The sequence below is a fragment of the Budorcas taxicolor genome, chromosome 2 (genome assembly GCF_023091745.1).
Source record: "Budorcas taxicolor isolate Tak-1 chromosome 2, Takin1.1, whole genome shotgun sequence".
Classification (NCBI taxonomy): Eukaryota; Metazoa; Chordata; class Mammalia; order Artiodactyla; family Bovidae; genus Budorcas; species Budorcas taxicolor.
In genome coordinates, this window is record NC_068911.1 from 103,883,115 (window position 1) to 103,908,130 (window position 25,016).

At 37.6% G+C, this 25,016-nt stretch overlaps 1 protein-coding gene across 1 annotated transcript in view; it reads right to left on the minus strand.

Moving 5' to 3' along the window:
- Positions 1-6,467: 6,467 nt before the first annotated feature.
- The window catches only part of THSD7B (thrombospondin type 1 domain containing 7B), an 899,070-nt gene continuing 880,521 nt past the window's right edge, over positions 6,468-25,016 (minus strand). Inside the window, exons 24-27 of the mRNA XM_052635756.1 lie at positions 23,904-23,986; positions 20,590-20,782; positions 17,154-17,241; positions 6,468-6,549 (exon numbers count right to left, since the gene is read on the minus strand). Coding sequence (XP_052491716.1) covers positions 6,468-6,549; positions 17,154-17,241; positions 20,590-20,782; positions 23,904-23,986 — 446 coding nt within the window. The remainder of the gene's footprint in view (positions 6,550-17,153; positions 17,242-20,589; positions 20,783-23,903; positions 23,987-25,016) is intronic.

Consider the following 25,016-nt stretch of genomic DNA (forward strand, 5'->3'; position numbering starts at 1 on the left):
TGATTTGATGTCACAGTTTACAGTATTTTTACTTGCATTTTTTTAGGCTCTAAGTCATATCTGACTCTTTGCAACTCCATGGACTGCAGCATGCCAGGCTTCCCTGTCCTTCCCTATCTCCTAGAGTTTGCTCAAACTCATGTTCTTTGAGTTAGTGATGCTATCCAACCATCTCATTCTCTGTCATCCCTTTTCTCCTCTGCCCTCAATCTTTCCCAGCATCAGAGTCTTTTTCAGTGAGTCAGCTCTTTGCATCAGATGGCCAAAGTATTGCAGTTTCACCTTCAGCATCCAACCTTCCAATGAATATTCAGGGTTGATTTCCTTTAGGATTGACTGGTTTGATTTCCTTGCTGTCCAAGGGGCTCTCAAGAGTCTTTTCTAGCACCACAGTTTGAAAGCATCAATTCTGTGGTGCTCAGCCTTCTTTATGGTCCAACTCTCATATCCACACATGACTGCCGGAAAGAACCATAGCTTTGACTATATGAACATTGGTTGGCCAAGTGATGTCTTTGCTTTTTAAAACACTGTCTAGGTTTGTCATAGCTCTTCTTCCAAGGAGCAAGCCTCTTTTAACTTCATGGTTTCAATTATTGTCCACAGTGATTTTGGACCCCAAGAAAATAAAGTCTGTCACTGTTTCTAGTTTTCCCCCATTTGTTATGGGAGTGATGGGGCCAGATGCCATGATCTTAGTTTTTTGAATGTTGAGTTTTAAGCCAGCTTCTTCACTCTCCTCTTTCACCCTCATCAAGAGGCTCTTTAGTTCCTCTTTGCTTTCTGCCATTAGTGATATCATATCAATTAACAGATTGTAGTTATAGGTATTTCTACTATTTTTGTCTTTTGACTTTTATACTACCTTTATAAATTATTAACCCCTCAACTTCACCACATTACTCTTTTACTATGTATTTCCCTCTACCAGTAAGATTTACTGGAGAAGGGAATGGCAACCCACTCCAGTACTCTTGCCTGGAAAATCCCATGGATGGAGGAGCCTGGTAGGCTGTAGTCCATGCGGTCACGAAAAGTCGGACACTTACTGAGCGACTTCACTTTTACTTTTCACTTTCATGCATTGGAGAAGGAAATGGCAACCCACTCCAGTGTTCTTGCCTGGAGAATCCCAGGGACAGCGGAGCCTGGTGGGCTGCCGTCTGTGGGGTCGCACAGAGTCAGACATGACTGAAGCGACTTAGCAGCAGCAGTAGCAGCAGTAAGATTTATATCTGCATACATTTTCCTATTACTAATGAACGTCATTTTGTTTTAACTTAAGAAAGTTCCTTAACTTTTCTTGTAAGGCCACTTTTCTAGTGGTGGTGAACTCCTTTAGCTTTTGCTTGTCTGGAAACTTTTTATCTTTCCTTTGATTCTGAAGCACAGCTTTGCTGGGTATTTTTTCTTGGTAGGTGTTTTTTTTTTGTTTTTTTTTTGTTTTTTTTCCCCCCAGTACTTTCAATATATCATACCACTCCTATTTGGCCTGCAAAGTTTCTACTGAAAATTGCTGATAGTCTTATAGGATTCCTATATCTAACATGTGTTTTTTCTTTTGTTTCTTTTTAAGATTCTTCCTTGTCTTTAGTTTTTGACACTTTAAGTATAATGTGCCCTGGCTTGGGTCTCTCTGTGTTCACCCTATTTGGAAAAATTTAGACTTCCTGGATCTACACATCTGTTTCCTTCCCCAGGTTTAGGGATGTTTTCAGCTCATTTATTATTCAGATTAGTTATTTAAATAAGTTTTCTGCCCTTTATATCTCCTTTTGGAAATCCTGTAATGAAAATATTGTTCCTCTTATTTTGTCCCATAAGCCCTTAAGATATCTTCACTCTTTTTCATGTTTTTCTTTGTGCTACTCTGTTTGATAAATTTCTGTGTCTTGTCTTCAGGTTTGCTGGTCTATTCTTCCATTTCATGTCATCCATTGTTGAACTCCTTTATTTTCTAGTTCAGTTATTGTATTCATCAGCTATGTGACTTCTGTTTATACAGTCTTATATTTTCTATCTTTTGTTGAAACTCTCAGTTTGTTCATGCATTATTCTCTTGACCTTGGTAAGCATCAGTACAATGATTATTTTGAACTCTTTATCCGGTCAATAATTTGTCCCCCATTTCATTAAGGGCTTTTCTGAGGGATTTTCTTGTTCTCTCATTTGGAAAACATCCCTATGTTATTTTATTTTCCTTGATTCTCTGTGTTCATTTCTAGTCCTTCTCTTTCCCAGTCTTGAAAAACTGGTTTTGTGTAGAAGATGAAACTTTTTATTCAACCTGACCTTTCTTGGTTCTTTTCCAAACCTCTTTGGTTTAGCCTACCTTGTTTTTAGTGGTTACCAATAGTTCAGGGTTGCCAAGACTCATCAGGGTCTCAAGTGAGAGGATCTCAGGTAACACACTCAGGATGTATGAATGGTTGCTAGGTTTGCAAGCAGCAACTTTTAAACTGAGTAGATATACCTCTTCCAGCAAAAGACTGAGATGGACATTTCTGCTTGTCCTTTCTGCACTTAGCCCTGGGATAACAGACAATTAAGAATTCTTTCTTTGTTTGCTATCCTCATGGTGATCCCATGAACAATAAGCTGCACTGATCACCAGAGCCAGGTTAACAAGTGATACGTCATCTGGGCAGTAGCCACAAAAGCTGGAGTGCCTGGCATGTGCAGAAGTTCCTTTTTGGAGATACCAGTAACCTGGGGTGAGGTAAAGAGAGAGAGCCCCAAAATAGTACAGATCAAGAAGCAACAGTTAGAACTGGGCATGGAACAACAGACTGGTTCCAAATAGGGAAAGGAGTGCGTCAAGGCTGTATATTGTCACCCTGCTTATTTAACTTATCTGCAGAGTACATCATGAGAAATGCTGGGATGGATGAAGCACAAGCTGAAATCAAGATTGCCGGGAGAAATATCAATAACCTCAGATATGCAGATGACACCGTCCTTACTGCAGAAAGTGAAGAAGAACTAAAGAGCCTCTTGATGAAAGTGAAAGAGGAGAGTAAAAAAGTTGGCTTAAAGCTCAACATTCAAAAAACTAAGATCATGGCATCTGGTCCCATCACTTCATGGGAAATAGATGGGGAAACAGTGGCTGACTTTCTTTTTCTGGGCTCTAAAATCACTGCAGATGGTGACTGCAGCCATGAAATTAAAAGATGCTTACTCCTTGGAAGAAAAGTTATGACCAACCTAGATAGCACATTAAAAAGCAGAGATATTACTTTGTCAACACAGGTCCATCTAGTCAAAGCTATGGTTTTTCCAGTAGTCATGTGTGTATTTGAGAGTTGGACTATAAAGAAAGCTGAGCAATGAAGAATTGATGCTTTTGAACTATGGTGTTGGAGAAGACTCTTGAGAGTCTCTTGGACAGCAAGCAGATCCAACCAGTCCATCCTAAAGGAAATCAGTCCTGAATATTCATTGGAAGGACTGATGCTGAAGCTGAAACTCCAATACTTTGGCCACCTGATGTGAAGAGCTGACTCATTTGAAAAGACCCTGATGCTGGGAAAGATTGAAGGCAGGAGGAGATAGGGATGGCAAAGGATGAAATGGCTGGATGGCATCACTGATTCAATGGACATGAGTTTGAGTAAACTCTGGGAGTTGGTGATGGATAGGGAGGCCTGGTGTGCTGCACTCCATGGGGTTGCAAACAGTCGGACACAACTGAGCAACTGAACTGTGCTGAACCTAGCCTCCCTGGTCTCCAGAAAGGGTTGCAATTGGCTCCTAAATGCATGCCTACATCTCAGATGACAGCTACAAAGATCAGGGAATAGTTCCCTTTCATGGAATGACTTGGCATTTCTGTCTGCTGCTTCTGTGCTGTGTTCTGGTTGGGGGGAAGCTGATTAAGAAATCGTTCTGTTATAGTCCTGTGGGACCTGCTAATGTAAGCCCCACTGGCTTACCAGAGTCAAGATGAGCAGCATGCCTGGACGGCCACTGTAAAAGCCAGAGTTCCAGATGAATGAACAATCTCCTTTCCAGGTGATACTGGAGACCTGGGGAGTTCAAAAATAGTGCCTACCAGTCTCCATGGCCTCTGGAGAGTATTTCATTTAGCCTCTAGATGTGGATTAAATTAGAGGCCTATCCTTCAGGCCAAAGTTTTAAGATCTGCAGATGGGCCTCTTTCACAGAAATTCTGGACTCTTTTCAGTTGAGTGCTGCCTTGAAGGTGGCCACAGTAAGTTTGTACAAGCTCTTTAAATACTGTTTCTTCATTTCCTATGGTTCTGTGGGTCTTGTAGTCACAAGCCCTGTTAATTTTCAAAGTTAGATGTTTTGAAGACCTGTTAGGTACAGATCTTAAAAGTTTGGGTGCCAAAGGCGAGGTTCAAGCCTTACTTCTCAGAATCTGAGGGATGTTTTCCCTGCTGAGGAAGACTGCACCAGAGGTGGAACTTACGGAGAAGTTGTGTCTCAGTCTCTCCTACCTGTTCTGATGTGCATTTTTTTTCTTGTGTGCCTGATGTGTAGGAGTCACTCAGCTGGTTTTTTTGATTCCTTGTGGAAGATTGTTCCATACGGAGCTGTAGATTTGGCAGGTTTGTGGGAGCAGGTAAGCTCAGAATTCTCCTATGTGGCCATCTTGAACCAGAATCCCTTTAACCTTTATTGTTAATGTCTACCTTAGGAGAAAAATAATTTCATTATCTCATTTTGTGGGTCACACAACTGAGACGGAGAGAATTTAGTATCCTTGCACAGGATCACACAGGCAGTAAAGGGCATAGCTAGGATTTGATCTCTGATGCAGGATCTCTTGGGCTACCAGGAAGTCTTCTGGAGCTTTTTAGCCTAAGTGAAATAATGAAAGGACAACCCTAGGAGTTGTTCCCTCAACCACAATATTCACATCAACTATTCTCTTTTCATTGACTTTTTTTCATGTAAAACCATGGTGCCATTGAAGAAAATCAATTAGTGTTAAAATGATTAGCAAAAGCAAAAGTCCCAATATAAGTAAAACCATTCTCTAGCTTGCTCACTGTATCATATTTCTAACATTTCCATTTTCTCAGGCCACCCAGTTCATTTGCATATCAGTGTTTGCAATATTACGCAGTGGTTTGTTCTAATGTTAGCTAAGCTTTAAATATGCCTTCAGAGCTACCCTGTGTAATCATGCTTGTCTCCATTTCACAGTGTACCCAATAGTGTTGAGCATGCAGGGAAAGAATCCTTTTCTCTGTCAGTGATTTCAGCTGTCACCCTCTAAAATAGTGACATGGGGAAGCTGTTATTAAAGCTGTCTTTGTCAAATCATCCCTGGAGAAGGAAATGGCAACCCACTCCATGGGCTCTTCAACGGGGAATAAATCTACAACCGTCAACATTTTGGTCTCTTGAACACTTTATTTGTTATAAATACAAGTCCATACCACAAGATGGCACCTTCTTACTTTTCAACATCTACGATTACAAACATTCATCTTCATAAAATGGTTTCAGCTTTTTCATGTGTTGTTTTAGATATTATTGAAACCTTATAAAAGCAAGACTTGCTACAAATAGGATCGGTGTTGGATGTATATTAAATGAGGTCAGATAATTAAATTCAAAAAAAGAATTTATAAATATTCAGATAAGAAAATTGAAATTACAAAAGCAGAGTTTGTCATCATTAAACTGAATTAACAACTGTGTGTGGCTAATGCTATATCTACATGGTAAAGTTATTGTTAAAATACAGTTTTAGTAATTAAATAATTTACCTCTTTTTTCCAATATAACCTCTGATTTCATTTGTACACCCTAACATTCAATACACATTTCACTCAAAACCACCTAGCTTTCATCTAGTCCAGCAACTACACACATTTCATTTGTTTTCAATAGATACAACCCATGAAGTACCATCATCCTCCTGGCTACAAAACAAAATACAGTTTGTAAAGGTAAAAACTCAGAATTTCTGAAATGGTAACCCATTCTCTCTGTGTTCATGAAAATAGGCACGCCAACTTGAAACCAATGTAAATTCTAGAAAACTCAGTGTTGAAGTATGGGAAGAATAAGGATTTGCACTAATATAGTGCATAAGAATGCAATGTCAGACTGATCATTTACAGTAAAAGCCTTGGCCTCTCCGGATTGTCGTCATGCTGCTGAGGATAAAATTTACTTAAGTCTGTGGGAATTCCATCATGTTTTCTTCCTCCCATTTCCAAACAGGAAGAGAAGGGTTTTCAGGTCCCTTGGGAAAATCAAAAACATTAAACACTCACACCCACAAACAACTGGAAAGCAAAATGGCAGACCTAATAATTCTTGACTCCATGTCCAAATGAAGTTGAGGCAATATTACTTTTGCAGTATTTGTATTCTGCCCAGTATATCACACCATGAGATTCCTCAAAAAACTGAGAAGTCTGAGAGCTACAAAATAGAAAGCGGTTAAGGCAGTTGATGTCTACATTTGGATTTCTTTTTTCAGGTTACATGTCTAAGTCTCCATCGTAGGCTAAGGTCAGAGGCTTCTGTTGGGGAGGTGTGCTTTGATGTGGTTTTGGCTTCTTGCTGTAAAGGGAAAAGAATTCCTGAGATGAAGAAAGTTCACAGAGCTCTGTTTCATCTGCCAAAGAAAACTGTGAGGTACAGAAATCCAAGTGGTTAGACAAAAGACTGATTTCTCTGGACTGGCAGGTTCCTTTTTGGAATACTGGTATACTTTAACCCTTAAACCAGGAGAAGCCTTTTTTTCCCCAAAAATCTTAAAAATAGTTTAGTGGAAACAATGAACTTGGTAAAGGGCCACTTTCCTTTGTTTATATGCTGGAATGTGAGCATCTGCTGCTCACTAATTCCTAAGCTACTAAGACCTCCACAGCACAGATGTTTTAACATCGTAAGTAGCTAGAACAGCCAGATTCTCTTGCTTTACTCTGCTGTTGCTTTTAAGTAAACACACTTCTGCTTGGGCTTGAAACCTGGCTGCCAAGTCACCAGAGTCTGTTAGGAGAATTTCACTGATGTTGTACCAGGCAAAACCATTCTCTTCTGGTCTCTGTGCTCCCTGAGTTTGACATCTTTGCCAGGTTAGAGAGGGCTGTTCTTGCTTCTCACACAGAGAGAAGCTGAAACTGAGTTACATTTCCCAAACTCTCAGTGATGTCCCAGATCTGGGGCAAACCATGCTTCCTTATGCCTTTTGATTCTCAGTGTGGGTGAATGTCAACTAATGAGTATTTACAGGTTAATTCTGCTACACACTGCCTTCCCCACCATCATTCTGTCTCCCTTCTGTCCTCAGTGTCTAGGCTTTGCCATGCCTTCAGAGCCCAGCTCTTTGGGTTGTCCTCACCAAGAGGGAGCCACCTCTGGCTTTGTCTCCAGATTTCTATACTATTTCTTTTATTGCAGCATGTTATTAATTGGATGCACATATTAAGTGCCAAGCCTTGTGCTGAGTACTTTACATAAAACACCTCAATAAATCCCAGGCAAAAAGTGAAAGGAGGCGGCACTGGGATTATCATTACTACTTGACAGAGAAGGACTAGAGAGGTTATTACCTTCCTCAAGTCACTGAGTGAGTGGCAGAGCCTAGAATCCAAATGCCTCTAGTACACACAGGAAAAACACTTTTAACCCTCAGTGCATTCTCCTCGTAGCCACATTATTAATTAGGCACTTGGTAGCAACAACTCTTTTGTCTTTATATATAATTAAATTTTAATACTTTGAGTGAATGTAAATTAAAACAAACATTTTAGTCTGTACAGTTGAGTGGCATTTTGAACATTATGTTGCAACATTGCATAATCATCACCCCAAAGGGAAACTTCCCACTAAGCAGTCTACACTTTGGAACAGGTAGCCTTTGGGACACTTTCTTTCCAAATACCATTCTTTAAGGCAGCTCTGAGAAATCAGCATTTGTCCAAAGGAGGAGACTAGTGTAATGCATTATATAAGGCTATATATTTTACAAAATGCAATGTATTGTAAAGGCGGTAATTAGGGACTGTTATGGACTCAATATTTGCATTACCCTTCCCTCAATCATATGTTGAAATCTTAATCCTTAACGTGATGGTATTTGGAGGTGGAAGATGGCCTTTGGAAGGTGATAAGGCATTCTCTACCCCTGGCAACCACCTGTCAACTTTCTGCCTCTGTAAATTTGCCTGTTCTGGATATTTCCTATGGAATTATACTGTATGTGTGGCTTTTTGTGTCTGACTTCTTTTACTTAATGGCTAAAAAGTTGAGAATTGTATGATGCATGAATTTTACCACAAAAGAGACACGTTTGATAACTTTTTTTTTAATAGGGGGAATATCCTAGTTTAAAATACTGAGAGAAACTTTGTTCGAAGCAATTTATAGAGCTTAGAAGCAATTTATAGATGCTAGAAGCAATTTATAGATGTTGAAGAGGTGAATTAGAAATGATTTCTAAAAAGCCTACTGACAGGAACCAGAGATCCTACCGTGTCCACACCCGGCATACAGTGGGTGTCTGTGTATGACTGAGTGCTGGGCATGGGCTGCAGGCAAAAACATCCTCAACCGCAGAGAGGCAGAAATAAGCTTCAAAATTCACTGCAGAGGAATACTCACCCTAGGCCTGTTCCCCTTCTCAAAGAGCAAGGACTGTGTAATTATCTGAATAACATCCAAATTTGTCTATATTAATATATATGTAGAATCCAGTGGCTCTAGTCACACTGCCAGGCTCCAGCTTGGGTCCAGAGCACACTAATCTGCATTTAAAGGGACTAAAAACTCACACAAATGAGAATTTACAACAAATTGGAAGGGACAGTTGGTCTATTATCCACCCTAGGGATGGTAGTAGAAGGTGTCCTAATGTCCAGAAGAATAAGAGGAATTTCATTTGGAATGACCATAGGGATCTTCCTCCTCCACCTCCTGCTGTTGTAGGGGAAGAAAAGAGAGGGGCAAGAAATAGAGGTGTTTCCAGAGTTTCTGGCAATTCACTTTTTAAAAAATTTATTTTGATGAAATATAATTGATTTACAATGTTGTTCATTTCTGCTGTACAGTGATTTAGTTGTATGTATACATGTTCTTTTCCATTTTCTTTTCCATTATAGTTTATTACAAGATAATATAATTCCCTGTGTTATACAGTCAGACCTTGTTGTTTGTCCATTCTCTATACAAGAGTTTACATTTGGCAATCCACTCTTTTTTTTTTTTTTTTTGAGGAATTGGCTTCTCTAAAAAAATTATTTCATTGGAGTATAGCTGATTTACAATGTTGTTAGTTTTTGCTGTTCAGCAAAGTAAATCATTATACACATACATATGTCCACACTTTGTCAGATTCTTTTCCCATATAGGTCATTACAGAGTATTGAATAGAGTTCCCTGTTCTATACAGTGATCCTTGTTAGTTACCTAGGCTCAGGGGTAAAGAATCTGTCTGCCAGTGCAGGAGATTTGGGTTCAATCCCTGGGTCAGAAAGATCCCCTGGAGAAGGAATTGACAACCCACTCCAATATTCTTGCCTGGGAAATCCCATAGACAGAGGAACCTGACAGGCTATGGTCCATGAGGTTGCAAAAGAATCATACATGACTTAGTGACTAAATAACAAGCATGTGACTCCCAACCTCCCAATATATCCTGTCCCACCTGGTAACCATAAGGTTGTTTTCTGTGTCTGTGAGTTTATTTCTGTTGGTAAGTTCATTTGTACCATTTTTTTTTTTTTTTTAGATTCCACATATAAGTGATCATAATATTTGTCATGATATTTGTCTTTGACTTACCTCACTCAGTATGACAATCTCTGGGTCTATCCATGTTGCTGCAAATGGCATTATTTTGTTCTAACTGGCATTTGTTAAGGGCTTCCCAGCAGCACTGGTAGTAAAGAACTTGCCTGGGAATTCCCATGGACAGAGGAGCCTGGTGAGCTACAATATACAGGGTCAAAAAGAGTTGGACATAACTGAAGCAACTTAGCACACACAAGCTACGTAGTAGAAAAATGGGAAAACGAAGTCCTGGGGTGTGGCAAAGAAGGTTAGAGAGGGGTAGGTCTTTATGAAAAGACAACAGTATTGGTTACCAAAGGAGGTGGTGGTTAGAGATAGATTAGGAGATTGGGATTAATATATACATATTACTATTCATATATACTATTATTATATATGAAATAGGTAAACAACAAGGACCTACATTATAGCACAGGAACTCTACTCAGTATTTTGTAATAACCTGTAATAGAAAAGAATTTAAAAAGGAACACACACACACACACACACACACACACAAATGGCAAAACACACACACACACACACACACACACAGAAATGGCAACTTACTCCAGTATTCTTGCCTGGAAAATTCCATGGACAGGGAGCCTGGCAGCTATAGTCCATGGGGTCACAAAGAGTCAAACATAACAACTGAGCTTCTGCGTGCACACACACACATATATAAAATGGAATCACTTTTCTGTACACTTGAAACTAACACAACATTGTAAAGTATGCTTCAAGAAAAATAAAATCCCCGTACCCCTCCTACCAAAGAGACAACAATATTGCCTAGGAGACCTCTATACTTGGTCAGCCTCTAGGAGCTGTGCCTAGAAAATTAAGCTCAAATATTACTTGAATTTTTACACCAGTTTACAGGTATGGAATTGTGAACATTGTGCTCACCTCTAGAAAAAAAAAAAAAAAGAGTGGGCTCCTAGTGTGTAGGCTTGGAATTTTTGTGGTGTGTGTTGGGATAGTTGTGATAAAGGCTTTATTTCATGATGTGTCTCTTCATACCATGTAAGCTCTCAACTGATGTATTAAAATCACAGCTATGAATGTGTGAGGGGCTTCCCTTGTGGCTCAGCTGATAAAGAATCTGCCTGCAATGTGGGAGACCTGGGTTTGATCCCTGGATTGGGAAGATCCCCTGGAGAAGGGAAAGGCTACCCACTCCAATACTATGGCCTGGAGAATTCCATGGACTATATAGGCCATGGGGTCCCAAAGAGTCAGACATGACTGAGTGACTTTCACACTCATGAATGTGTGAGATCTGAGAACTTTTAGAGAGTTTAAAAGTTAGCAACCACTGAATAATGTGGTAATGCTGCTGAGAAGCTGTGGCTTTAGAGCTTCCTGGCTGGTTAAAAAGAATCCTAAGAGAAAGATCTGAGTAGGGGCCTGCCTTCTGCAAAGTCAGCAAATAGGAAACTTTTCTTCAGAAGCCCCTGCTCCCTTTCCTTTCTTCCTTCCTGATCTTTATTAGGAAATTCATTTAGAAATTGTTTTTAAATTATTTTTCTCTCTTCAACTCTGCTATCAGGTACTCTATGACCACCTCACTCACACTAAATCAGGACCCATAAATGCCTGGCCCATGGGCTGCCACCACCCCCAGGCATCCTGTACCCGCAGTGGCCATCTCCCATCCATCACACACTTCTTTCCTGTTGAGCCCAGGAATAGCCTCATAATTCTTCCTAATGCAGCGCTCTTGACAGCCACTACCACTTTGAGAGTTTGCACAAGGGAGAAAACCATTATGCAGCTCTGGCTGTAAGAGATCATTGACTGACACGTTTTAAAGTCACCTTTTCCATGATCATTTGCATTTTAGCAAAGGATAAACCCATTAGACCAGAAAAGTGAGTTCATTACGAAAAGACAGGTAAGTGCTGGCACTTCTCACCTCCCTTGATTTCAAGCCACAGGCCCCAGACCAGCACTAACAGTCAGCCACTCATGAGGGCTGAGCCTCAGAGGTGGCAGCATCACCTTCAAACTTGAGAGCCCATTCCCTGCATTGTGCTGAGCAAGGGAGAATAGATGTGGTTCTCCAAGTAACTTCCAGGCACTATGTCTAGATTAACTAAAAGCTCACCCAATGGTCATCCCCACTAAATGACCTCATGGATCTTTATTGCCAGGGGAGCTAGGGCATCAGTAATATTTCAAGAAACCCAAATGTTTATGGCAGACATACAAAGGATCATATCTAAACAAAGCAGTCCTTGAGAAGACTATTTTTCTCTATTTTCTAAAAAACATTTCCAAATGTTATTATAAATTGCTTTCATCTAAAGTATACACCTAACACCTGGCATGTTATAGCAGCTCTCTTGTTCTAAGTTTTTTATTTTGGAGGAGAAAATATAAAATCTCTAAAACTGTCATCTTCTAACTCTTCTGCAAGCTATTTAATAGAAATAGATGCTGTGAAAACCTATTTGGATTCTTTAGGCAGCTCATATGTAACCGTAAGTGTTTTGATATCACTGAGTCTGTACCCAGGTCTATAACTTACTTTACTTGGGAAATGAAGATTCACTAAAAAATGGAAAAGGTGTAGACATTAAATTGAGTCTAAAGAGTTTTCAGGATTACTCAAGGATAAGAAATTACAGAGACTGGAAGTCCAGTGGAAAGGGGTTAAGACATTTGGGGGTTAAGACAAATCTGAAGCTGATTTTACCAGGCTGATACCCTTACATAAGTTATTGAACTTTTCTGAGTATGACTTACTCCCTCTTTAAAATAAAGATGATATTAACAACACTTTATTGGATTATTGGAAAGACCGAATAAGGCAACCTACATAAAGCACTTTGACATACGCGAATATTAGATTTTTTTCTTGACCTTTAAAGATCACGGGCAATAGGTTTTTTTAGCTTATCCACTCATTGATTCATTCACTTATTTAATAAATGTTTGTGAAACTTGTACTCTAAAAAATAAGTCATTATACCTCTTCTCCCCCACCCCCAAGTCTTTATGGTTTGGTAGATGGTGGAAGATGTTTATACAAGTAACTACAATGCCAGCATGGAGTAAATGCCACAGGGCTGGCGGCTTATACAAGTTATTCCAGGCTGTTTCATAAGGACAAGTTGGCATTTAAATTTTTATTGAGAAGAACTGTTAGAATGCCAATAACTTATGAGAATTAATTCTAGAAGAATGACCTGTAAGGAGTAAACCATGCAATCAGAAGCTTTCTTGTGAAATAAGATACCACACCACTATGTACCCTAATGTAAGGTAATGTCTCCCAAAACACTATCCTTCAGAAAGAGGTTGTAGCCTTATATTCAACTCCTATAAATATTATGAAAGATTACAATATAAAAAGTATTTTAATGGAGATCATAAATATACATGAGCAGTACAAATAAAATGACAAATTTCCCTAATATATGCTAATAGATGCTTGCATTTTGAGATAAAACCTCTGAGATAGCAACACAAACAGATTGAAAGAAGTGTTGTATCTCAACCAACTTGGATGGACATGAGTATAGTAAACTTGAAATGTTGACTTTGATGTAGAATAAGATTTTAAATTATTCAATGATAAAGCAACAATTTTAATACATCTAAGCCTATGCAACACACTGAGGCATAGAGAAATAGTAGAAAATTAAGTTGAAAGAGTTGTTTGGGCTCAAATAGTGGAAGGCTTTAATTGACTTGCAAGGCAGCCAGAACGTGACTTTCATGTTGCTGTCAATGGGAAGCCACTGCTGGCATTTGAGGAGGAAAGGGGCTGATCACTTAACTAAGTTTTAAGAAGACTAATCTGGCTATAGACAGTTGAAAGGAGGATTTGTAGAGCTTCCAAATATGGAGCTAACTGCAACTTTCAATGGGGTATTATTAATACTGAGGATACTGAGGATGAAAAAAATAGATATACTATATACATAAGTATCTATATAATTTGGTCACAAACGGTAGGGGATGATTCCCTTGACCTTTTACATTAAAAATTCTCTAGAAAATTATGTTTGTCATCACAATTCAGTGAGGTACCTATAATCAATCCCCAGAGCCTAGAAAGGGCTACAATAAGTATTTATTGTAGAAGGAATGGATTAAGGGTAACATACTTTTAAGTTGAAAGAAAGGGAGAAATGTAAAAGGGCAGAATTTATGACTTTTAATTAAATTTTAATTTTTAATCTTTTAGATATTCAAGGAAGAAGGAACCATGGAATCTGGAATTGGGGATGTGACTATGAAGTAGAATACATCTCAGCTTTCACAGACTAATAGACTAGCTGATTATCTTACACTGTACTCGGCCATTGTTTTGAGAGCAGTTTCTCATCTATCAAGCCTTTATGTTCTTTGTTTCAATTTGAGACCTTTTCCTCATCTTTTCTAGTGGTGAATGCTTCCTATCACTCTCAAGCTCATATAAAGTTTTCCACTTCACATTTGTTCATTAAGACAGGATCCAGACAATACAAAATCAATCAATTCAAACATAATTGGTCAAATCATTTGATTTTAAGGTAAATGACTAACTGAAGGTGTTACTTTTTTATTGCAACACTGAGGAAGTATTAGCTGGATTGCAATCCAACTTCTAGAAATTCAATCTCAATCACTATAGGTGGCAGAAAGAATTAAAGTCACTTGATTTTCTTCACTAACTTTCACTGACCAAGAGCAAGAACTTAAAAACCTGTGTAACCTTGGAAGTACGAGCTAAAATACAAAGACTGGATTTGAATTGAGATTAAAAACTTGGGCAAAAATTCTCAAGGAAACAGTTTGAGATAGATGATGAATATAAATATCTCGATTTAGAGAAAAAAGCAAAGTAACACTTTGATCTTATGAAAATTTAAAAAAAACCTTTGAAAAATTTCAGGAAGCTTATAAAATATTCTCAACACACTTAAAAATATTCAAAGGTATTTACTTCTGTCTGGTTTCAAGATCAGCTCATCAAGTAAAATATATTCTATAGAATAAACTAATCATCATTTTGTGAGAATAATATACTTTAGGAACTAGTCACTTACAAAAAACAGGGTTCCTGGAATGGACAATCACATTTTCTTTTATGGCTGGTCACTGTAGATAAACACCTGGCTCTACTATCCAAAATATACCCATAGGTTTTTTGAACCAACTGGTCAACTTAACATACTTGGTAAAAATAGGTCAGTTTGAGAAGAAAATTCAAGAACTAGAATTTTCTCAGCCTTTCCTGCTATTAGAGTTACCTGGGGCTCTTTTAATTACTCCTGCATGTGGTCAAGTTGTCTGGATGCTTAAATCAGAATCTCTGGAGCTAGAGATACCAGAAAGGAAATTTTTTAAAAAGTACCTTGTAAAATCTCACCTCCCCTAAAATAAAATACTGAGGAATAAACCTGACCAAGAAGGTGAAATAAACCCACAAACCTATGGTCAATTCATCTTTGACAAAGAAGGCAAGAATGTACAATGAAAAAAAAAAAAGTCTGTTCAGCAAGGGGTGCTGGGATAGCTGGACATATGCATGTAAATCAATGAAGTTAGAACACATCCTGTCACCATACACAAAAATAAACTCAAGATGGTTTAAAGACTTAAGACATTACATCATAAAACTCCTAGATTGAGCATAGGCAAAACATTCTCTGACATAATGTGTACTGATATTTTCTTAGGTCAGTCTCCCAAGGCAATAGAAATAAAAATAAGGTCAGTCTCCCAAGGCAATAGAAATAAAAACAAAGATAAACAACTTGGGCCTAATCAAACTTATGAGCTTTTTGCACAGTAAAGGAAACCATAAACAAAATGAAAAGACAACCTATAAGTGAGAGAATATATTTGCAAATCATGTGACTGACAAGGGCTTGATTTCCAGAATGTACAAACAACATATACAACTCAATAATAAGAAAACGACCCAATTTAAAAAAAATGGGCAGAAGACTTAAGTAGCCACTTCTCCAAAGACATACAGATGGCCAATAGGCACATGAAAAGATGCTCAACATCACTATTTATTAGAAAAGTGCAAATCAAAACCACAATGAGATACCACCTCACACCAGTCAGAATGGGCATCATTAAATACTCTACAGATAACAGATGGTGGAGAGAGCATGGAGAAAAAGAAACCCTCCTATATTGTTAGTGGGAATTTATTGAATAAGTTGGGGAAGCCACTGTGTGAAACAGTATGGAAGTTCCTCAGAAAACTAAAAATAGAAATATCAAATGATCCAACCATCCCAATCATGGCCATACATCCATACAAAACCTTAAAAAAATACATGCACCCCTATATTCATAGCATCACTATTCACAATTGCCAAGACATGGAAAAAATTTGTATGTCCATTGACAAATGAATGGATAAAGAAAATTATTTTATAAATATGCAATGGAATAGTACTCAGCCATAAAAAAGAATGAAATAATGCCATTTGCAGCAACATGGATGGACCTAGACATTAACACAGTAAGTGAAGTAAGTCAGAGAAAGAAAAAAATATCCTATGATATCACTATATGTGAAGTCTAAAATATATGAGTGAAACTGTCTATGAAACAGAAACAGACTCATGGAGATATAGAATAGGTGTGTGGTTGCCAAGTGGGACGGCAGTAGTAGTTGTAAACTTTTATATCTAGAATGGATAAATAACAAGGTCCTACTATATACAGCACAGAGAACTATTTTCGATATCCTGTCCTCATAATGGAAAATGAAAAAGAACGTGTGTGTATACATATGTGCATGCTGAGCTGCTTCAGTCGTGTCCGACTCTTTGCAACCCTATGCACTATAGCCTGCCAGGCTTCTCCGTCCATGGGATTCTCCAGGCAAGAATACTGGAATGGGTTGTCATTTCCCTCTCCAGGGTGTGTATATGTATGTGTATGTGTGTATATGTGTGTGTGTGTGTGTGTGTGTAAACTGAATCACTATGTCTAACAGCAGAAATTAACACAACTTTGTAAATCAACTGCTGCTGCTAAGTCGCTTCAGTCGTGTCCGACTCTGTGCGACCCCATAGACTTGATTAAAAAAAAAAAAAAGGTGGTTGTGGTTTTGTCTTGGTACTCAGGAAATTCCACTGTGTTAAAATGGTACTGATCTAAATCAAAATTGTAAAATGGGAAAGCCCTGATTAATGATTTGCCTTGTATACCTGTGATATTATATGAAAGCCAAATACAAAAATGTTATCAAATGAGGATAATAAAGATAATACTCTCCCACTTCAACTATTTAGCAATTCTAATGTTGGTGATTATTTGTGAGTTTAAGGGTTCTGTTATAATGACCAGATTTCAACATAAGTTTTCTTTTAGTATAATATGCCACCAATGAAAATATAGAGTATAAACTTTTTACTAGTACTTACCAAACAAGGTAGGAAGTAAATACTAGGAAAATCATGATAAGAAAACCACCACCTGAAACGCCATAAACCCAAATTTTCACTCGGCCATCTGTTTAAAATAAGAAATAACAGGCTTAGCATACAAAAGCTTTTATTTCTCATTTAATTAGTGTATTATTTATTTCTCATCTGAATTCTGAAATTTGCATAAGTTAGAAGCATATGTGAAAATACTTACATGTGACAGCTATCAAATGTCCAAAAAATAGGTGAAAATATTAAATGTAGGTTATCAACTTTTTCACAATACCAAAGACCAGTGCCACTAATCAGTACTTCATAAAATCTAACAACTGGTAGGATATTTTGAATTTATTTTCATTTATATGTACTTCTAATACAAAAGTATTACAAAACATATCCACATGTAGAAGTATATATTATTTTGGATTTAATATCTGCAAGAGGTTAAAAAGAAAAGAACCAAATAGTCTGATCAATTTTGTGATTTTAACTATATGACACACACCTTGACTGTATGTATGGTGTGTGTATGTATAAATTTGAGTCGTTTCTGGAAAACACATGGTTTTTGCTATGTTTTAAATGAGCACACAGTTAACTAAACTTAGAATTGAACTGATAATAGCAATGCCTTAGCATTCCAAAAGGAATTATGTTCCTTTCTGAAAGATGTACACACAAAGGTTCATTATACTGCACTGAATGTAATTAACTGTAGGTCCAAAAAAACACGTCAGAATCTTATTCTAAAGACATTCACGGGATTAAAAAAAAAATCTATTGTAAACATTTGTTTGAAAGAAAGTCACTATTACTTTCAATTATATTGTGACTATCTATTACAGTTTTTGCTTACAAGACACTTTCAAGCCTCAATCGGGTTTTAGAATGAGTTTTCAATGTAGTAATGACCCTTTTTATGGTCATAAAACTTTTAACAAAGCTTTGATTTTGATCTCTTTGAAACACTAATGATGTGATCCCCTATTCTGAATTTTTTACATTGACAATTAAAAAAAGTCTTCCCTGAGTGAGAATGCGCCTTTCATCTTATTACCCCTAAACCTCATAGAGCTGAAGTATTGTAAGATCCAGTGCTTTTAAATCCCTATTGCAGAGGTATGTGATCTGGGTGACTTTTAAATCATGTTACTTAAAGAAGAATTAACATAGCTGTTTATAAGAAGCTAATGTTATATAGAACAGAGGGCTTAGCTCAGTTCTCTGTAATGACCTGGATAGATGTGATGAGGAGGGAAGTCCAAGGAAGAGGGGATATATGCGTGCATGTGATTGATTCATTTCATTGTACAGCAGAAACTAACATAACACTGTAAAGCATTTATACTACAATAAAAAATAATTTTAAAAAAAGATCTGTAGTGGAAAATTAGTTTTCCTGCCAATCTCTGAGCTCCGTCCCCAGGTGCTACCACTGTTATCAATTTATGAACCACCTCATAGTTTTCTCCACAAATGCAAGTAACTGAGTCTATACACAACATACATGCACTTTTTAAAAAAGACACAAATGGTCCTTATCATTCACTTTGGTACTACTTTTCCACCTAACAATACATAATAAAAACGTTTCCATGCTAGTTCATAAAGGCAGGTCCATCTCATCCTTTTAATACCCCTAAGAGACATTACACAGTTGTATCATATTTTTGGTTTTTTGTTATTCTGTTTGTAGATATTTATGTTATTTCCATTCATTTGCTATATAGTAAGCAATCATATAATGAATATCATTTACATACTTCTCTTAGTATATGTTTGTATATTTGTATGATTAATTCCTAGGAGGAAAATTTTAGGTCAAAATGTATGATAGGTTTTGCCTAATTGTCTTCCTGAGAGGTTGCTCAAATTTTCAACCCCATTATGAGAATCTAATGAAAGTTATAAACTTTCTCCCAGACTAAATATATATTTTACATATATGTTTATATACATACATACACAATTGTATATATGAGTATACATATATGTATGTGTCTGTTTATGCATATATGTATACACACAAGTATAGTCACATACATGGTATTGATGCTTCAGTTCGATCTCCAAAGTTTAAGAACCTCATTTGTGGATTTGAAAACTCATTTTCTTGGAAGCAGTGAGTGAGACTGGCTGCATTTCATAGCATGCTTCCCTCAACGTTAAGTCTGTCTCTCTAAATTAGCTAAACATCACAGAATGAATATGATTTTTAATATCTACAGCATGCCCAGATGTACTTGGGAACCAAACATTAAGATATTGTGGTAATCCTTATAAGCTAGTCACAGAACGTCTTGTTTCTTCCACTAGATCTAAGGTCCTTTGTGCCTGCTCTCTAGTTTTGCTTCATTTAAGCATGTCATTAGGGCACTTCGGTATGACCAAGGCTTAGGGTCTGGGCGGAAAGTTCCCAAGGTATATTTTGTCTGAGCTTCATGTGTGTCTTCCCTCTCAAGGTTTCTTCCATCAGCCACGCTACCTCCCTCAGTCATTCACAGCACTTTGTTTTCTCGAAGAGGTATGTACCTTAGGCACAGAGAATTTTGCTTTCATATTTTTGTCCAATTCTTAAAAAGGGAAGTAGAGGCCAGTGCTGTGTAAGGATCTTATTGGCTTGCCTTTCATACCTTTCTGTCACTTACTGGTCTGTGACATTGGTCAAATTAGTATGCATTGTCAGTTTCAGAATCCTAATCTCTACAGTGGGGATAACAACATCTCATTATGTTGCAAGAATGTAATGAGATGAGTCATGTAATACAACCAGCATGGAATCATAGGGTACAGAGAAATTATCTACTACTGTTCATTCTTATCCTTAATCTCCACTAAGTTTTGAGTCCTGTAGTCCTGACACTGTGCTAATACTCATGAAAATCCTGCAGGACAGATGCCTAGATTGATTCATAGATGAGGAAACAGTTCCAGAGAGGTAAAGAAATTACATGCAATCACAAAGGAAGTACCTCTGATCCTTGACGCCCATAAGGTCTCTTGGCCTCTGAAATTGATGCTGTTTTACTATATCACTAGTGTTTCTCAAACCAGATAGAGTACCTGGAATTTCCCTGCATAACTCCATGTTCCCAAGAATCTATTCCTTTTCTTGTTTTTCAATTATATATAAAACTTCACAGTTTTTATTATAAAGTCTTTGGCAAAGATAATTTACAATTCAAACATTTTCAAAGATTAATATTTTGGTTCCTTAACTCAGACTGGGGTTGGGGTTGACAGACTTATTCTCAACCACCCATGAGAATGTTTTACACTACATGGCACTCAAATGTGAGAAACCTTGAACAAGACCATGTTGCCTTTTCTATCCCTTCTTCCCTTCATGCTTTCCATCATGAGCAGTGGTCACAATATGAACCCAAATCCCCCAAGAGAAAATTTACATTTCTTACTCATAACTGATATGTACCTGGATCAAGGGGTTGGAGAGACCAACCTTTAAAAATATCATGTATTTTTGAATTCACAGGTCTGTTTTTCCCAGCAGGGTTTTTCACATCAGCTTTTTTATCCTCTGAGCCTGGTACCTTCATGCAGTAATCCAGGAGACCATTTGACCTCATGATCTCTGTATAGCCTTTCTCACAACCACAGACGCCACCCTACAGCATGAAAAATACATTTATGGTCACACAGTGAGTGGTACAGATGAAAAAATAACACCTTAATTGTTGGAACTGCTCAATAGTTGCATGATATGTCATGGAAATTTAGGGTTTTTCAGCACAAGACTTGTCAAAGAGATGAAAATTCAATAAATAGTTCATCTTTCTGATTTCCAAAGTCAACACTTCAATAAATCATCAGTTCTTTCTAGTGGTTGATCATTCTTACACCTTCAAAATTGAAAGCATAGTTTTTTTGTCAATAGAGTATATAAACTACATCCTTTTCTCTCTTCTAGAGGTGTGTAAAGATTTAACTAAAAATTTACTTTGGTTCTTCCCCCAGCTATTTCAGATTCCTGCCTGCTCACGCCAATCTGTCCCTAACATTGAGAAGCAAAGCAACAGAGATTATGTGCATATCTTCTCTGAGTTTTGAGCTCTTTGAGGTCTCTTTCTGCCTCTATCATCTTCTATCATTGATCACAAACTAGACTGAACTGGCTCTCCACTCGTGAGCTTAGTTCTGTACTCAGAGAAGACAGTCCAAGGCTGTGAAGGGGGGAAAAAAAGCTTCACCAAAGGCACATTGTCCACAAGAGGGAGGAAAGACAGAGAGAGAGATACCTTGAAGTAACCTGAGTGTCACACCACATCATCACATTCCTAGTCGGCAACATGACAATGGGTCTTTCATATTTGTCTGTGGATACCTGGTAATTTTCATGCACAATAAGCCTTTCGAAGAAACTAATAATGACACAGTGTAAAGGACAAAGATTTTCTATCTGTCTCTGGAAGTGAAACTGAAATAACTGCTCTTCCTTCCTCCAGGAAACATAAAGGCAATAGCGGAGAATAGAAAATAAACATGAGATTATGAATCTCTATGGCTGTGCTGTTAGGATTCCTTACATAAAATTATGTCTGGTATTTTCTCAACATACCTTAGCCTTAAATGGTAATGCATATCAATCTTTATGCATCAGCCATATTTACTTACTGGCTCCAAATAGGGGAAGGAGTACGTCAAGGCTGTATATTGTCACCTGCTTATTTAACTTATATGCAGAGTATATCATGAGAAACTCTGGGCTATATGAAGCACAAGCTGGAATCAGGATTGCCAGGAAAAATATCAAGAACCTCAGATATGCAGATGACACTACTGTTATGGCAGAAAGCAAAGAAGAACTAAAGAGCCTATGGTGAAGGTGAAAGAGGAGAGTGAAAAAGTTGGCTTAAAGCTCAACATTCAAAAAATGAAGGTCATGGCATCTGGTCCCATTACTTCATGGCAAATAGATGGGGAAACAGAGGAAACTGATGGACTTTATTTTTTTGGGCTTCAAAATCACTGCAGATGGTGACTGTAGGCATGATATTAAAAGATGCTTACTCCTTGGAAGAAAAGTTATGACCAACCTAGACAGCACATTAAAAAGCAGAGACATGACTTTGCCAACAAAGGTCTGTCTAGTCAAAGCTATGGTTCTTCCAGTAGTCATGTATGGATATGAGAGTTGGACCATAAAGAAAGCTGAGCACCGAATAATTGATACTTTGATCTGTGGTGTTGGAGAAGATTCTTGAGAGTCCCTTGGACTGCAGGGAGATCCAATCAGTCTGTCCAAAAGGAAATCATCCTGAATATTCATTGGAAGGACTGATGCTGAAGCTGAAACTCCAATATTTTGGCCACCTGATGTGAAGAACTGACTCATTTGAAAAGACCCTGATGCTGGGAAAGATTGAAAATGGGAGAAGAAGGGGACAACAGAGGATAAAATGGTTGGATGGCATCACTGACTCAATGGACATGAGTTTGAGTAAACTCCGGGAGTTGGTAATGGACAGGGAGGCCTGGCCTGCTACAGTCCATGGGGTCACAGAGTTGGACATGACTGAGTGACTGAACTGAACTATTTACTTAGGTTATCAGTTGTTGACTGAACACATGATTTTGAGGAGCAACAGATAGTAAAACTAAAAATTAGAAGTTAAAAAAACATAATTAATAAATGCCTAAAGTTCAGGTAGAGATTGTATAATGACAGTTATCATTATAAATATTTCCAGTGGTTTTAATTAAAGACAGTACTCAATGTTTAATGGGGAGAAACTAATGAAGAAAATTGGTACAAGCTCAAATATGAAAGCCATCTTTTCAAGATGTGTCTCTATTTAGTCTGAGTGAAAAGCTGTAAACCAGTTATATAGGTCAAAGGTTCAAGGGAAAAGGTATTTTATGTTTATTACAGAGGGTATCCAGGGAGTTGGTGGGAAGCCACAACTTCTGTTTCACAAACATCATCAGCCCATGAAGTCATTGCTGATCTCTTTTCCTTCTTTTTTCCACTGGAAACTTAATCCCTAGCTTTCCTGTGTCAAAGAATTAACCTACTTCTACTTGAAGTAGAAGGTCCATAAAATAGAATTGAGCATTTGAATCATTTTAACCAAATCAGTTTTGGAAAGAACACACTATAAGAAGAAACGAGAGACAGGGCACACCTTTATTCTATACACACTGTATACTGTGAGTACCACTGATTAGAATACATGGTACATTTTGCATTAAATCCTGAGCAGTAATGGGTGGGAATTAAAGAAGGAAAAGGCGAAAAACTTCTGCTTTAAAAAATGTATACATGTGTACACACACATAATTATTACCCATAACCATACTATCAACTTATTTAAAATCAACTAAAATGTACATACACTAATCATAGTGTAATCAAATTTAGTACCTAATGTTTAGCAGACATGAACATATCCTTTTAAAGATTTTGCAAAATAGTTTAGGTATATGAAATGGAGGAAATAAAATCAACTGAGAACACATTGACAATCAGAGGAGAAACAGAGCTAACAGAGATTCGATATCTGAAAGAGAGGTTGGCTATAGATGGATTTAGAGTAAAAAAGGCTGCTTTCTTGAACACATGGCCATGCAAAGAAATTCTTAATAGCTGCTATTACTTCTGCAAATGCCTCTAGGTAGTATTGTGGGCCCATGGAATTGTTGCTTGGGCTACAGGAGACTGGAAAACATCAGACAACATACATATAACACAATTAAATTACCTGTCCAAGCCTCTAGCACCTGACTTACCTGTGTGCAGTAGGAGAAAGGTTTTCTGCAAGCTGGGTTACACTGCCGAATAGCAGCAGGGCGTGCCTGAAGGGAGCAGCCTCCTACAAAGGAAATCCCACCATCATTTACAGATTTTTCTATAAATGGATAAATATTCACTTCTTTTCCTCTCTGGCACTGGCTACCTTGCAACAGTATTATTTTTTAAAAAATCTGTTTGCTGACAGTGTGTCTCAGTTATATTTTGTTGATTATTCTAGGAAGGGCTGTTTGAGATGGGGGCTCTGCTAACAGAAGTTGTTTACAGTTGAGATTTTATACCTGTGTGTTGGCCAGGTGATTCTATCATATGGCTTCACTTGAGGGCAAAGCCTGTGAGTGTCAGGATCAGTAAAAGAATTGATGAAATCTCAGTTGAAGTTCAGGAGCAGAAAATATATACGCTCAAAGATCTGTCTACATAGTTTTTTTCCAGCTCCCAAACTAGGCACTAGACCAATTCCCAACAACCAAACACTAAAAGAATGCCACTAGTCCATTCATGAGACCACAATATTAAACATTTTGGTAACATTTTAAACATATTTCAGCCAGAATATACAGACATATATGCACACATGCAGAGTCACATAAAGATTGCCGCACGTATTTTTAAGAGCAAATGTATACACTCCAGCAGGGATAATCATACATCTGACACTAGTACTTGTAGGTCCTTATTAAAATAGCTTTGAGTAACTAGATGGAATAATATCTCTGTAATCTAAAAATCATTTATATATTAGTCATGCCTTCCTGGATTCAAGGTATCAGCAAAGAAGTTGACATATTATTCAAGGGCACCATTGAAGCTACATTTACATACCACTGGTTGCATTTATAGGTTCTAGTCTCTGCATTATTGTAATTGTCAACCAATTATATAGTATATAAACAAAACCTAACCAATTATGATTTTGTAACTAGAGAAAGTTTTGTGCTTAAGGCTGTGTAGGGAATGTTGTATCTACATTTTTCTGAAGAATGAAACAGCTAAAATCTGTTACTTGAAAAATAATTTCCACAAGAAAAAAAAACAAAACACAACAGGATCCAGAATGAGCAGGTAGGTGTGAAATTGATCATGTGTTA